The sequence below is a fragment of the Gossypium hirsutum genome, chromosome D13 (genome assembly GCF_007990345.1).
Source record: "Gossypium hirsutum isolate 1008001.06 chromosome D13, Gossypium_hirsutum_v2.1, whole genome shotgun sequence".
In the NCBI taxonomy this organism is placed as follows: Eukaryota; Viridiplantae; Streptophyta; class Magnoliopsida; order Malvales; family Malvaceae; genus Gossypium; species Gossypium hirsutum.
Genome location: NC_053449.1, coordinates 8644279 through 8659692, shown reverse-complemented (window position 1 = coordinate 8659692; position 15414 = coordinate 8644279). Strand labels below are relative to the sequence as shown.

General features: G+C 35.7%; 1 protein-coding gene across 1 annotated transcript; it reads right to left on the bottom strand.

Moving 5' to 3' along the window:
• Positions 1–8862: 8862 nt before the first annotated feature.
• On the bottom strand, positions 8863–9978 carry LOC107919416 (putative GEM-like protein 8). Its single transcript, XM_041110192.1, has 2 exons — positions 9560–9978; positions 8863–9470 (listed from the first exon to the last, which is right to left on the bottom strand). Exons 1-2 carry the CDS (start codon positions 9869–9871, stop codon positions 9297–9299), a joined length of 486 nt encoding a protein of 161 aa, XP_040966126.1. The 5' UTR covers positions 9872–9978; the 3' UTR covers positions 8863–9296.
• Positions 9979–15414: the final 5436 nt, after the last annotated feature.

The window sequence follows — 15414 nt, the reverse complement described above, 5'->3', positions numbered from 1 at the left end:
GAGAAAACTGGAAAACAGTGAACGATGAAAGCTGAAATTGGGCACTGTCAATGCCACTAGGTCGTGTGCGACACACGACCGTGTGACAGACCGTGTGTGACACAGGATTTGGGCTATTTTGGGTCATGTGGACTACACGGGCGTGTGGGCCTAAAATTTAAGATTTTTTCCTAAGTTCGTACATGTCGTCCTGATCGACTGTGGGTCGTCCGTAAGGTCAGTATGTGATCAAATATACTATAAAACATGAAATTTGGTCACATGTTAGTATAAACTCTGATATCTGCAAGTGTATTTGTGTTGTCATATGATAATTTAAGCTGAGAGTAATGTTATATACGCATATGATTTGTGTCTGAAATGTTATGCATGATTTCTGCTCTGATTATATCTGATTCTAGGGTGGGATATATTATGTGGAGGAAGTGTTTTTGTGAGAGGCGATATCTCGCCCATTATACTGACAGCATAGCTACAAATAATCTGAAAAGTGTCATACCGACACTAAATGGTGTGTAGGGCTGGATAGGTATTTAATACCCTATATGGTGTGTAAAGATGGTCGGAGATGGTGTGTAGCAAATGGGGCAAGATCGTAAATTTGTATATGATTTTGATTATGTATAAGATATACGTCTGTATCTGCTCTGCTATGTAATAAATCTGAAACTAAATCTGTAATTATGTTTTCTTTAAAGTTACACACTAGGTTATAAAAACTCACTTCCTGTTTGTCTGTCACATTCAGGTAACCCTCAAACTTAGGCGGGTCGGTAAGATGAGAGTTCGGTTATGACTACAATTTCGTAAATTTTATTTATTTAAACTTGGTTTTGAGATTTTTGTAAATTTTGGACTGTCTGGAATTTTCTGACGGTTTTGGGTTTTGGACTTTAATTCCGTTTTTCGCAAAATACCACTTACACGTTTTATCGATAAGGTTCATTTTACTGCAAAACAATGGGTTTCAAATCAACAAACTGTTATTTCCAAAATTTAACATTTTAAGAATTTCGTTGCAAGGTTATACATTTTTGGAAAACATAAACAAACAACTTTTTCACTAAAATAGTTAAGATATGTCTCTAATAAATTAGGTTTTTGAGTAATATGAGTTTACAACATTTTCTTTCTAAACATACAAATTCTATATTTTTAGACGATCTACGGTGACACCTCCAAATTTGGCCATAAAGCCTAGACCGGGTCTGGTTGTTACATTTAGTAGTATCAGAGCTAGATTGCAAAACTCAGGCTTTGAATTTTTGGTTTCAAAATTGTATTTGTAAAAAAATTTGTTTTTCCGAGTAAAAGTTTATTTCTATATGAATCAAAAAATTAAGTTTGTGAAATATTGAGTCTCCGGCGTCGATCCTGTAAGTACCTCTGGCTTAGAAACACTTTAGTTTAGAAAACTCTGAAATGACTAAAACTTTATTGAGATAGTTAGAGACTAAAACATTGCCGAAACTTTTGAAATTTCTTTTGATAACTTTTGAGCATAAATTATCTATCAATAAATATTGGAACTGATACATAAAAATCGTAATGTACATAATCTATAAAAATGATGAGCACGCAGTACCCATGGGCGCGATGGGCGTTGTCGAGGGGCTCAAGCTGAGTCATCATCGATGGGTGTATGCCCAATCTGGATACGAGTGAGACACAGGCTACACTTACTGCTGAGACCGGGTCTCAAAGTCGCTTAGTTAGGGACGACACATTGTCCCAATCCATGCTTAGAGTGTTAGAGATGGTCGTTAAGCCTTATACTGGTTCTGGGAGCCATGGGTCAGTAACTAAACGACTCTGGTCCAACGATGCTGAGTTGCTTAAGGGCATCACTAGAGTCACCCTGGCTATGTCTGAGTATTGGTTAGAGGCTACAGAGAGAATTATGAATGACATCGGCTGTACCCCTAAGCAAAAACTGAAGGGTGCAGTATCTCTATTTCGCGATAAGGCATATTAGTGGTGGTTAACGGTTGAGGAGGGTACTTAGTCGAATCAGATTACTTGGGATCAGTTTAAGAGTGCCTTCCAGAGTAAGTATGTAGGGGCAAGTTATGTGGATGCTCGTAGACACGAGTTTATGAACCTTACCTAGGGGGACAAGACTGTGGCTGAATTTTTGAGATTGAGTCGTTATACTCATAGAATGGTGTCAACTGGGTATGAGAAGTGTATTCGCTTCAATGAAAGATTAAGGGATAATCTGAGGGTTTTGATCACTCCACAGAGGGAGCAAGATTTTACCTTCTTGGTGGACAATGCGAAGATCACTACGGAGGCTAAGCGCGTTGAGCACGAAAATAGGGAACGTGAGAGGGGTAAGAATAAGAGGGATTCAGATCTTTCTAGTTTTACTTAGAGGCTTAAGAAACGGGCCAAATCTAATAGGCCTTCAAGGACTGGGGTTTCAGTTTCCCCTACTGTAGCTCAGCCATGTAAGGACTGTGGTAGACGTCATTCGGGCGAATGTTAGAAGAGGTTAGGAGCGTCTCTGTGATGTGGGTCAGTGGAATATCGTATCACGAATTGCCCATAGTGTTTTAATTAGATGCAAGCTCCAGCTCCGAGATTTGTTCAGTCTCAGTGGGTAGTTCAGCAGTTGCCTAAGGGTCGTGGTCAGACCAAGGGTGGTAATGGTATGGGCAAAGGTTAGAGAGCATCGGGCAGAGGTGCTAATCAGACTAAGACGAGGTAACCTGTGTTAGTTTATACTGCTAGACGGCGTGAGGACAGAGATGCCCCTTATTTTGGATTGATAGATATAGGGTCAACACATTCTTTTGTAGTTAGCTCTGTTTCTGTAAACTTAGGGGTTTCTGTTGAGAGCACTTCTGGAGAGATTATTGTACTTATTCTGTTAGGTTAATCAGTTCGGGTTAATAAATTGTATAGAAACATACCGTTAGATATTTAAGGGGTTGTGTTTCTGAGTAATTTGATGGATCTACAATTTGAGATATTCGATCTAATTTTGGGAATGGACTAGCTCGTGAAGCAATGGTTCAGTTTGGATTGTGCTACTCAAAGGGTAGTTTTGATATCAGAGAATGATATGAGAGTGGTTATAATCGACGAGCGTCGGGATTACTTCTCCAATGTGATCTCCGCTCTTACGACTGAGAAGCTAGTTCGTAAAGGGTGTGAAGCGTATCTGGCTTTTATGAATGACTCAACTTCTATGGGTTAGTTTGTTGGGGACATTAGAATAGTTAAGGAGTTTTTAGATATTTTTCTCGAAGAGTTATCGAGTTTGCCTCCGAATCGAGAGGTCGAGTTTGGCATAGAGCTTTTACTAGGTACAGCTCATGTGTCTATTGCTCCTTACCGTATGGCACCGAAGGAGCTTATGGAGTTAAACGCCCAACTTCAGGAACTCCTTGATAGAGGGTCTATCTGTTCCCATATGTCTCCTTGAGAGGCACTAGTTTTATTTGTAAATAAGAAGGATGGTGCTATGAGGATGCGTATCGACTACCGATAATTGAATAAGTTAATGGTAAAGAATAAGTACCCACTTCCGAGGATCGACAATTTGTTTGATTAGTTTCGTGGGGCTTCTATTTTTTTCAAGATAGATCTCTGTTTTGGGTACCATCAGCTTAAGGTTAAGGAGGTTGATGTTCATAAAACTGCTTTTAGGACTCGTTATGGGCACTACGAGTTCCTAGCCATGCCTTCTGGTTTGACGAATGCTCTAACTGTATTCATGGATCTTATAAACTGGGTTTTTCAACCGTACTTTGATTAGTTCGTCATGGTCTTTATCGATGACATTTTGGTATATTGTAAGATCGAAAATGATCATGATGAGCATCTTAGAGTAGTTTTTCAAATACTCCGAGAGAAACAACTCTACGCTAAGTTGAGCAAATGTGAATTTTGGTTGAGGGAGGTAACTTTTCTAGGGCATGTGGTTTCTGCAGATGGGATCTAAGTTGATCCTATGAAAATTGAGGTTGTGCTTGAGTGGAAATAGTCTAGGAATGTTTTTGAGATTCGCAATTTTCTTGGGCTTACAGGTTATTATTAGAGATTTGTCGAAAGGTTCGCTTTAATTACAGCTCCTCTAACTAACTTGTTGTGTAAGAACGCCCCATTTGTCTTGATTGATGAGCAGTAATCGAGCTTTGAGAAGCTCAAATTTGTCTTGACTCAGGCCCCTGTTCTGATTCAACCTGAATCCAGTGAGAAATTTGTGGCATACAATGATGCATCACATGTCGATTTAGGTTGTGTTCTGATGCAAGATGGTAAGATAGTGGTTTATGCGTCCCTACAGCTTAAGTCATACGAGGGACACTATCCTACACATGATCTTAAGTTAGCTGCAGTTGTCTTCGCCTTAAAGATTTGGAGGCACTATCTGTATTGTGAAATGTGTATCGTTTACATCGATCATAAGAGCCTCAAGTATCTCCTTACCCAAAAGAAGTTGAACCTTAGGGAACATAGATAGATTGAGCTATTTAAGGATTACGACTACACTATTGAGTATCATCTCGGTAAGGCCAACGTGGTGGCCGATGCTCTTAGTTATAGGGTAATAACTGATTTGATGGCGATGTCTACTCGCCTAAGATTGTTTGATGACAGGAGTCTATTAGCCGAGTTGCAAGTTAAGCTTACTTGGATTGACCAGATACGAGATAAATAGTTGGGGATAGTTCTGCGGTTCCATCAGGTAGAGGATGGTGGTACGTTTGATTTTGGGTTGAATAGTGATGGGGTTCTATGTTTTCGAGGATGGGTTTGTGTACCTAATGATTCTGATTTGAGGCAGTCCATTCTGAGAGAAGTGCATAGTAGCCTTTATTATGCTATGCATCCCGGTGGAAATAAGATGTATCGAGATCTTTGTGAATTATACTAGTGGCCTGGTTTGAAACGAGAGGTGATAGATTTTGTTTCTCGGTGTTTGACGTGCCAGAAAGTTAAAGTTGAGCACTAGTTGCCTTCGGGTTTACTTCAACCTGTTAAAATTCCCTTATGGAAATGGGAACGTGTAACTATGGACTTCGTTGGTGGGTTGCCCTTAACACCTACTAAGAAGGATTTCGTGTGGGTCATCGTAGATCGGTTGACCAAGTCTGCCCACTTTATTCCTGTTAGGACAGATTACCCCATTCAGAAGTTGGCCAAGTTATATGTTTCAGAGATCGTGAGACTTCATGGGGTTCTGGTCTCGATTATTTTGAATAGAGATCTTTGCTTCACTTCTCGATTTTAGAGGAAACTTCATGAGGCTCTAGGTTCGAGGTTAGACTTCAGTGCTGCGTTTCATCCTCAAACAGATGGTCAATCTGAGAGGGTGATTCAAATATTGGAAGATATACTTTGGAGTTTTGTGATCGATTTCGAGGTAGTTTGGAGGATTTTCTGTCGTTAGCTGAGTCCGCCTACAATAACAGCTTCCAGATTAGTATTTAGATGGCACCTTACCAGGCTCTTTATGGTCGTAAGTGTCGTACTCCGTTGTGTTGAACTGATTTGGGTGAGCGACGAGTTTTTGGTCTTAAGTTAGTTTCTAAGACTAAGGATAAAGTTAGATTGATTTGGGATCATCTTAAGGCGGCTTCTGACAAGTAGAAGTCTTATGCAGATCTGAAAATGATGGACATTGAGTACTCTGTGGGTGATTATGTGTTTCTTAAAGTATCTTCATGGAAGAAAGTTCTACGGTTTAGACGTAATGGCAAGTTGAGCCCTAGGTTCATTGAGTTATATCGGATTCTGAAATGTGTGGGACCGGTCGCTTATCAGTTGGAGCTACCTCCAGAGTTGGATCGTATTCATGATGTGTTTCATGTCTCCATATTGAGGCGATATCAGTCTGACCTATCTCATGTTGTTCCTAATAAGGAGATTGAGGTAAGACCGGATTTGACTTTTGAGGAGGAGCCGGTTCAGATTCTAGGTCAAGATGTTAAGGTTTTGAGAAGGAAGTCTATTTCTTTAGTAAAGGTCCTGTAGCGGAATCATGACACTGAAGAAGCCATGTGGGAACCTGAGGACTCGATTTGACAATAATATTTGCATCTGTTCGAATTAGGTAAATTTCGAGACTGAAATTTCTTTCAGAGGGAAAGAGTTGTAATGACCTAGAAATTCAAGTTTTTGATTTGTTGGATATATTCATTAATTAAGTGTTTGTCTCAGTGGTTAAGAGTTTGAGTGTGTGTTTGGGGTCTGGTCTTTGAGTCTCGGAGTGAGCAATGTGGAAAGATTTTGCTATATTTTTATTTGTTGTTCAAATGGTTAGTTAGTGGTTGGGTTTAAATTAAATTGGTCTTTGCGTAATCTGATAAGAATTAAGTAGTTTGATTGGTTTTTTATATTGTTTTGTTTTGTTTTTAATACTTTATTTTTTTAAAGAAAACCTAACAAATTCCCTAACTTCCCTTTTTAGTTTTGCACATTCCCATTTGCTTTCCATTTTTCTTCTTCTTATTTCATTTGGTTTTCTACCCAAATTACTTTACGTGGAACTAGTACTTGATTTGCTGCAATTGTTGTTCAGTCTAAATCAATTGCAAATCTTTTCAAACAATTTTGGTGGGGGTGTGTAGTCAATTTCTAGCCAATCTGTTCTTCAGTAAATGATATATTTCTCCTTGGTTTGCTTTATTTTTGTTTGTTTAGTTCAATTGAGTGTGGTGTGTCGTGTTAATCATTAAGTGCTTTTAGGAGAAGTTCACGAAGTGGTTGATCCTTCGACAAGTTAAGTTCTGTGGTGTTCGGCTGTTCATTTGGGGGTAAGTTGTTAAACATCGGATTGAGGCTATTTTGTTGTGAATTTTTGCATTTAGATTCGGCAAGGGAATGTATTAATTGACTTGTATTATGTCAAATTAGGTTTTGGGTTACTCAACTTTTGGAATTACGAAAAAATCGAATCAGGTGTGTAACAAGAAACCTAGAAAACAGCAAACAGCGAAAGCCAAAATTGGGCACTGTCAACGCCACTGGCCATGTGTCAGGCCGTGTGCAACACACCGCCGTGTGCTGGACCGTGTGTGACACACGGTCTAGGCTATTTTGGGCTGTGTGGGCCACACGGGCTGGGCTATTTGGGCCGTGTGGACCCAAAACTCAAGATTTTTCGTAAGGTTGTACACGTCGTCCCGATCAACTGTTAGCCTTCCGTGAGGTCGGTATGTGATTTAATATACTATAAAACATGAAATTTGGTCAATTTTTAGTATAAATTCTGATATCTGCAAGAGTATCTGAGCTGTCATAAGATAATTTAAGCTGAGAGTAATGTTATATACGTATATGATTTGTATCTGAAATGTTATGCATGATTTTGTTTTGATTATATCTGATTCTAGGGTGGAATATATTATATGGAGGAAGTGTTTTTGTAAGAGGCGATATCTCACCCATTATACTGGCAGCATAGCTGTAAATAATCTGAAAAGTGACGTACCGACATTAAATGGTGCGTAGGGCTGGATGGGTATTTAATACCGTATATGGTCTGTAAAGATGGTTGGAGATGGTATGTAACGGATGGGCAGAATTATAAATTTGAATATGATTCTGATTCTGTATAAGATATACATCTGTATCTACTCTGCTATGTAATAAATCTGAAATTAAATCTGAAATTATGTGTTCTTTAAAGTTACAAACTAGGTTATGAACACTCACTTCCTGTTTGTCTGTCACTTTCAAGTAACCCTCAGACTTAGGCGGGTCGGTGCGACGGGAGCTCGGTTATGACCATAATTTCTTAAATTTAATTTATTTAAATTTGGTTTTGAGAGTTTTGTAAATTTTGGACTGTCTACACATTTTTTGGTGGTTTTGGGTTTTGGACTTTAATTCCCTTTTTTGCAAAATACCGCTTACACGTTTTATCGATAAGGTTCATTTTTCTACAAAACAATGGGTTTCAAATCAATAAACTGTGATTTCCAAAATTTAATTTTTTTAAGAATTTTGTTGCAATGTTACAGATATTTGGAAAACCTAAACACACAACGTTTTCACTAAAATAATTAAGTAAGATATGTTCCTAATAAACTGGGTTTTTGAATAATATGAGTTTACGACGTTCTCTTTCTAAACATATAAATTCTAATTTTTTAGACGATCTACGGTGACACCTCCAGATTTAGCCATAACGTATAGGCTAGATATGGGGTGTTACACATTTTCATCTTCAATTTGTAATATGAGGTAGAAATGAATGGGCAGTAGTAGGCCATACACATAAAAGATTTGCCTCAACTGGCTTTCCAATGCCCCAAAATCAGTAATTAAACTATGGATAATAAAGGTTTTGCTTAACATAAAAAAATAGACCATAGGATGACGTTGTTACTTTCAATGCTTGTTGCAAAAACAACTGCCACATCATGGCCACATGAGGCCCACTCCCCACATGGCATGACGGCATTAAGTGTCCAAATCTTCAATTGAGTTCAACAAAGTTTTGGTCCATAGGGTGGCAAAAAATTTGGTAATATGAGATTTGTCTTTTTGGTCATTTTCAGGACTTTAAAAGTTCACTACAGTACTTCATTCTCCCACAAATATTTAAGCAAAAATCATTGGCAGAAAATGCTTACATATTTTTGTGAAGAATTCATTACACCTATTATGTGTATAAGAATTGTGTGCCTACATATATGAGATCATAGCCACCTTCAAAGTCTATAGCATAACATAATTAAGTTCAACTTCTTAGCAAATTAACCTCATATAATGATATATTTACTTCAAGAACCAACAACAGACCCTTAATAATTTAACACTTCATTCTTGGGCTGCATTTACTATGTTACTCGGATTCAGGAAACAAAGCAAGAGTAAATATGAATATATATCCGTCACAAGTACATTCAATTTTTAACAAGTTTTCCATGTATTTCATCATGTTCCTGGCCACCTGCCAAGCTACTTACTAACTAAAAAGCGATTGACTTAGTGTTCTTAGATATGCTGCTCATAACAGCAAAATATGTCAGGGTTATTTTGTTTTACACTTTTTCCACCATGAAATTTCTGAGCATGGACTATTCTAGTGCTAATGGATGCATCAGAGAATGGATGAGAACAAAAAGGACCAAAATATTGCCCTACCCATTAATCTGCAATATTTAACATTTTCTGTTTTCCAAAGTTGCCTATACAGATACATGTACATACTATCCCTATGGCTTATTTAGAGATTAAACAAATGAAAGCCACAAACTTGTGCTTGCAAATAAGCAAATCTTCTTTAGGCTAAATAAGAATATCGGTAACTCTCCTTTGTACAATTCTTATTCAGGCTACATATATGAGATTGCTTGTTGAAGGTACTTGAAAGCTTTCTGGTAATTAAAGAAACCCATAAACCAGAACTCAAAATCATCCACTGTCACAATTTCCATGTACTTTTGTGACGGTTTCTTCATGTTTTCACTCTCATTCACTCCCTTTATTTTCTCATGTGGAATCAAAACCTGCATCAAATTTGATATACAACAACATGAGAATTGATGGGTGCAAAATTATACGGTGAGAGGGGAAAAAACAGATGGTATATACGAACCTTGTAATGAACTCTGAGCATTTCTCCATTAGGAGAAGGGATTTTGATTGATCTATCACTGCAAAAGGCAACCTTTTGAGATGAGATAAAAAGTAAACCAGCTATGGGACCTACTGTTGTTGATAAATGGCATTGGCATGCCTTTAACAGCTTCTCTCCTTCTCTAACACTAAACAATTGCTTGAAAATCTTCTCCACCCCTCCTACTTGAAGAATTCTTGCCCCCAAACTCAACTTTCCCTTCACAGTTTCACTGATCTTTGGCCCAACCCTCACTGCAGTTCCAAAAATTACTTCAGTTTTCACATACATACATGCATATATATATATATAATTAGACTTTTAGAGTGGTTGATTTCATACCATGTTCTCGGACTCCATGTGCGAAAGTATCAGCTTTCTTCCCAATATTGTTTATCCTTTTAAATACAAAGTTTCTTTTGCCTGCAATTTCCAAAGCTTTGTCATTAGTACTAAAAACACATCTTCATTATGAATTTCTAGACACATAACAGATTAAAATGTAGCCACCTACCTTTTCTAATGTGTTAGACACTTCAACAGATGATGGAATCCGATACTGGCCAGCAGAATCCGGTAAGTATCTTCTCGGCGTTCGCTCAACTCGATACAGTGTTGATTTCATTGGAACTCCAATGACTTGTTCAAGTATTTGGTTCTTCATTTTTTTATGAATGAAGTGGAACGATGATCAAAGGAAGAGAAGTTATTTTTGGTGATGGTTGAGGAATGAATCTTTGGAATTGGGAAATGGTATTTAAAGGGATATAGTTATGGTGGTTGAATCTAACTTTTTTGTATGTATGAGTCACCTTTTGCTCATCAAAGAAGGATAAAGGTAGAGAGAATTGACTTGTAAAATATAACATTTAAAGAAAAGATATCTTCTTTGTGATATCCCCCAACATGTTCAGCAAATAATGTTGATTAGTTGAGACAACCTTTTGAAATGAGAAAAGATCTCAACAGACATCATGGATTACCCTTTTTTTCTCGTGTTCTGAATGTAGGAGGATGTAGATTTGAAACTTTGGCATTGTAGCTTTTTGATGTCTGTTACTGCTTTAATACTAGGATAAGAAAAGAAACGAGTCACCTGAATGACCAAACAAATTGCATGGTGAAAACATATGATAATATGCATTCAGCCATGTGAGATCAACTTTCATATCCACTTATCATCTTTCTTTTTAAAGGCAGGTTATAAAGAGCTCAACTAAGTAGGTCTCTCCAATGTTCTTGGGAAATTCTTTCAAGATCTATTTCAATCTAAATGAGTCAATGTTGGTGTTACATGTCATTTTACAATAAAAAGGATTTTGTTTTTTCAACAAAAAGAAATGCAGTTTGAGGATAGAGAAGGGAAAACAAATGCTAAGATTCGAGTCCGGACTTTCTGAACACATTTTAAGATTGATTACAAGAACGAAATAGCCTAAACCCAAGGTTTACTTTGGAGTTTAATTCCTAATAGCAATTCCTTTTCTTTGCCTTCTTCATGCCTTTTTTTCCTTCCGTCAGTCAAAGGATCATAGAAATGATAAGCAAACTTAAGGAACTTCTGAATATGACCAAGAGTGTCTATTTATGACCAGAAGAAACCTCTTTTTTAAAGGTAAGGAAAACATCATAATTGGTCAAAGAAAAGATGCAACCTAACCTAGCAACTGTTAATGTGCTTTTTTTTGGCACTCTTTTTCATCTTCAATTTGTAATCTGAGGTGGAAATGAATGGGCAGTATGCCATGCAGATAAAAGATTTGCCTCAACTGGCTTTCCAATGCCCCAAAATCAGTCATTAAACTATGGATAATAAAGGTTTTGCTTAACATAAAAGAAAACATAAGAATGTGAAGGAATCAAAAGGCTTGTTTTTGTCAAACATAAAGAAATAGACCATAGGATGACGTTGTTACTTTTAATGCTTGTTGCAAAAACAACCGCCACATCATGGCCACATGAGGACCACTCCCCACATGGCATAATGGCATTAAGTGTCCAAATCTTCAATTGACTTCAACAAAGTTTGGGTTCATAGGGTGGCAAAAAAGTTGGTAATATGAGATTTGTCATTTTGGTCATTTTCAAGACTTTAAAAGTTCACTACAGTACTTCATTCTCCCACAAATATTGAAGCAAAAATCATTGGCAGAAAATGCTTACATATTTTTGTGAAGAATTCATTACACCTATTATGTGTGTAAGAATTGTGTGCCTACATATATGAGATCATAGCCACCTTCAAAGTCTGTAGCATAACATAATTAAGTTCAACTTCTTAGCAAATCAACCTCATATAGTGATATATTTACTTCAAGAACCAACAACAGACCCTTAATAATTTAACACTTCAATCTTGGGCTGCATTCACTATGTTACTCGGATTCAGGCAACAAAGCAATAGTAGATATGAATATATATCCGTCACAAGTACATTCAATTTTTAACAAGTTTTTCCATGTATTTCATCATGTTCCTGGCCGCCTTCCAAGCTACCTACTAACTGAAAAATCGATTGATTTGAAGTGTTCTTAGATATGCTGCTCATAACAGAAAAATTGTTGGAACATTTTCAAATATTTATAGTATCCCAATAACTATAAATGAATGGGTGTAATTAATCAAAAGATAAATCTTTTGGTCATTGGTCAAAAGTTATATCATTTGATTTTTAAAAAAGAATTATAATTATTTAAAAAATATTATTTAAATAGTTACAAAATTAAATGAATAATTATTATTATTTATTTATTCATAAAGACACCTATTGAAAGATGTCTCTATGAAGAGACAAGAAAATTCCTATAAATAGGAATGGGTTTTCATTTGGAAATATATCAACAAATTCTAATATTATTTCTTCTCTTCCTTCATTTTCTAATATTATTAGATTATTCTATAAAGTATTACTGCAGAAATCCTTTGTAGAAATTGAGTTTTTGTTATACATTACTCAGTGCATAGTGGATTATTCTCGTCAGTGCAAAACGCAAATAGTCATTGGCTTCATTGTATCATCGAGGTTAATTTGCTTGGAACTCATTTGCACACTGAAGATAAGTGGGGGCGAATATAACCTTAAAGATAGTGCATTGATACACGCCTTGGAGCCTTGTCCTATTTCTTCTTTTCTTTTCGAGTTCTGATCGTGTGTTCGAAATTTTCTTTACCGGAGTTTTGTGCTAACAATTTTAAGGTTATATTACATGATGACTACCACAACACATGAAAGTGGAACTCTAAGGGAGTTGGCTTCCAACTTTGTTAAACTTGATCGGTTTAATGGTGGTAATTTTCGATGATGGCAGAAAAAGAAGCACTTCTTATTATCAACTTTGAAGATTGCTTATGTTTTGGATACTCTAAGACCTGAAGAGAATAAAAACGAATATGTTCCTGCAACCCGAGAAAGACAAAAATGGGACAATGCTGACTACATGTGCATGGGCCATATATTGAATGGTTTATCTGATGGTTTGTTCGACACCTACCAAAATGAGGTCACTGCTAAAGAATTATGGGACAAACTGGAGGCAAGATACATGACCGAAGATGTTACAAGTAAGAAATTTCTTGTCAGTCGTTTTAATAATTATCAAATGGTTGATGATCGTTTTGTTATGGAACAATTTCGTGATATTGAAAAGATGCTGAATCAATTTAAGCAATATGATATGAAAATGGATGAAATGATTGTGGTATCCTCCATAATAGACAAACTTCCTCTATCTTGGAAAGACTTTAAAAGAAGTCTAAAACATAAGAAAGAGGAAATATCTCTTGAGGCTTTGGCAAATCATCTTCGTATTGAAGAAGAGTATAGAAAACAAGACCAGAACCTAAATTCTGAAAATGCCAAAGTACATGTTATGGAGGAAGTACAGACTACTAAACCATTCAAGAGAAAGTTCAAACAGACTGATAGAGCACCTAAGTTCAAAAAGAAAAAAAGGGGCTCATGCTATCATTGTGGAAAGTCGGGACATTTCAAGAATGAATGTCGATTTTTAAAGAAGAAATCATCTTCTAAGGCTGATAATAACGAAAAGTTCGTTGCAATGATATCTGAAATTAATATGGCATAAGATGATAATACATGGTGGATTGATACAGGAGCAACCAAACATGTGTGCAAAGACAAAAGCATGTTCACAAAGTTCACACAATGTGAAAATGACAATGTCTTGTACATGGGAAATTCTTCCATCGCAGCAATTAAAGGTAAAGGGTCTGTTGAAATACAATTCACTTCTGGAAAGGTTTTAACCTTAAATGATGTATATTATGTACCAGAAGTTAGGAAGAATTTAGTGTCTGGAAGTCTGTTGAAAAAGTTTGGTTTCAAACTTATTTTTGAGGCAGATAAGTTTATTTTGTCTAAGGGGGGAATTTTTGTGGGGAAAGGGTATATGTATGAGAGCATGTTTAAACTCAATATTATTAATAAGAATAAAAATACTATTTCTACTTATATGGTTGAATCTTTTTGTTTGTGGCATTATAGATTAGGTTATTTGAATTATAGAAAATTGAATGACATGAATAAATTAGATTTAATTCCTATTTTTAATAATAATATTGAAAAATGCAATACCTGTATGTTGACTAAAATTACAAGAAATCATTTCCCTAAGGTTAAAAGGAAAACAAAATTGCTTGATTTGATACATAGTGATTTATGTGACTTGCATAATACTCCTACATTAGGTGGAAAGAAATATTTTGTTACTTTTATTGATGATTATTCTAGATATTGTTATGTATATTTATTGCATTCAAAAGATAAAACGCTTGATAAATTTAAAGTTTATAAATCTGAAGTTGAACTTCAGTGTGAATCATTTATCAAGTGCTTAACATTGGATAGAGGTGGAGAATAGCATAATCCAAGTTATTTTGAACTCACTGGAATTGTCCATCAAGTTTCAACCCCTTACACACCACAACAAAATGGTGTAGCTGAAAGAAAAAATAGAGTCTTGACTGAAATGGTAAATTCAATGTTATCATATTCAGGTCTTGGACAAGGTTTGTAACAGCCCAATTTTCAGTAGTGTCAGAACAGTGATTTGAGATCACTAAATTCGATGAAGAAGTTAGAAATATTTTTGAATTAGTGAATTTTGTGATTTAAAAGAAATTATTAGGTAAATTGGGTCGAAAACGAGGTATCGAGACCTCGATATTATAAACTGAGCCGTAAATATTTTTATAAATATTTACGGAGTGTCAATAGGATAATATTAAAGTTTCGTTAAGAAATTTTAATGTTTCGATAGTTAATTATGAAAAAGGATTAAATTGCAATAGGGATAAAAGTTTAATTATAGATTAAAGAAAAGTTAAAAGGACCAAATAGGCAATTATGCCTTTTTCCAAAGTTGAGGCGGCATAAGTATAAAAATCTGAGATTTTTATGTGTTAAAAAAATATTATATTATAGTAATGATTATGTTTTTATATTATATTATCATTAATATATTATATTATATTATATATATACATAAAACAAAAGAAAGAATAGAAAAAAAAAGAAAGAAAAGAAACAGAATAGAAGAGACGAAACAGAGAAAGAAACAGAGAGCAAAACGGGCAGAGAAGGAAGGAAAGAAAGAAAGAAAGAAAGAAAAAGAAAAAGGGAAATTTAAGGTTTTAAGGTTCCAAGCTCAATTGGTAAGTCAAATTAAGTCTTTTTCTTATAATTTTTGAGTTTTTGGAATCCTAGAGATAAATACTACTTGATTTATGTTGATATTTTGAAAGTTAGTAGATTGTTAGACATGAGTTATGTTGAATTAATTGATAAACTAGAGGTTAAAATGATTGAATTTTAA

What these genes read in the sequence shown, in the direction of transcription:
- LOC107919416 (XM_041110192.1), bottom strand. Translation starts at nt 9,871, where the DNA reads ATGTATGTGAAAACTGAAGTAATTTTTGGAACTGCAGTGAGGGTTGGG. An exon ending in TGCTCAGAGTTCATTACAAG is followed by an intron (nt 9,471 to 9,559) that starts GTTCGTATATAC and finishes AATTTGATGCAG; the next exon opens with GTTTTGATTCCACATGAGAA.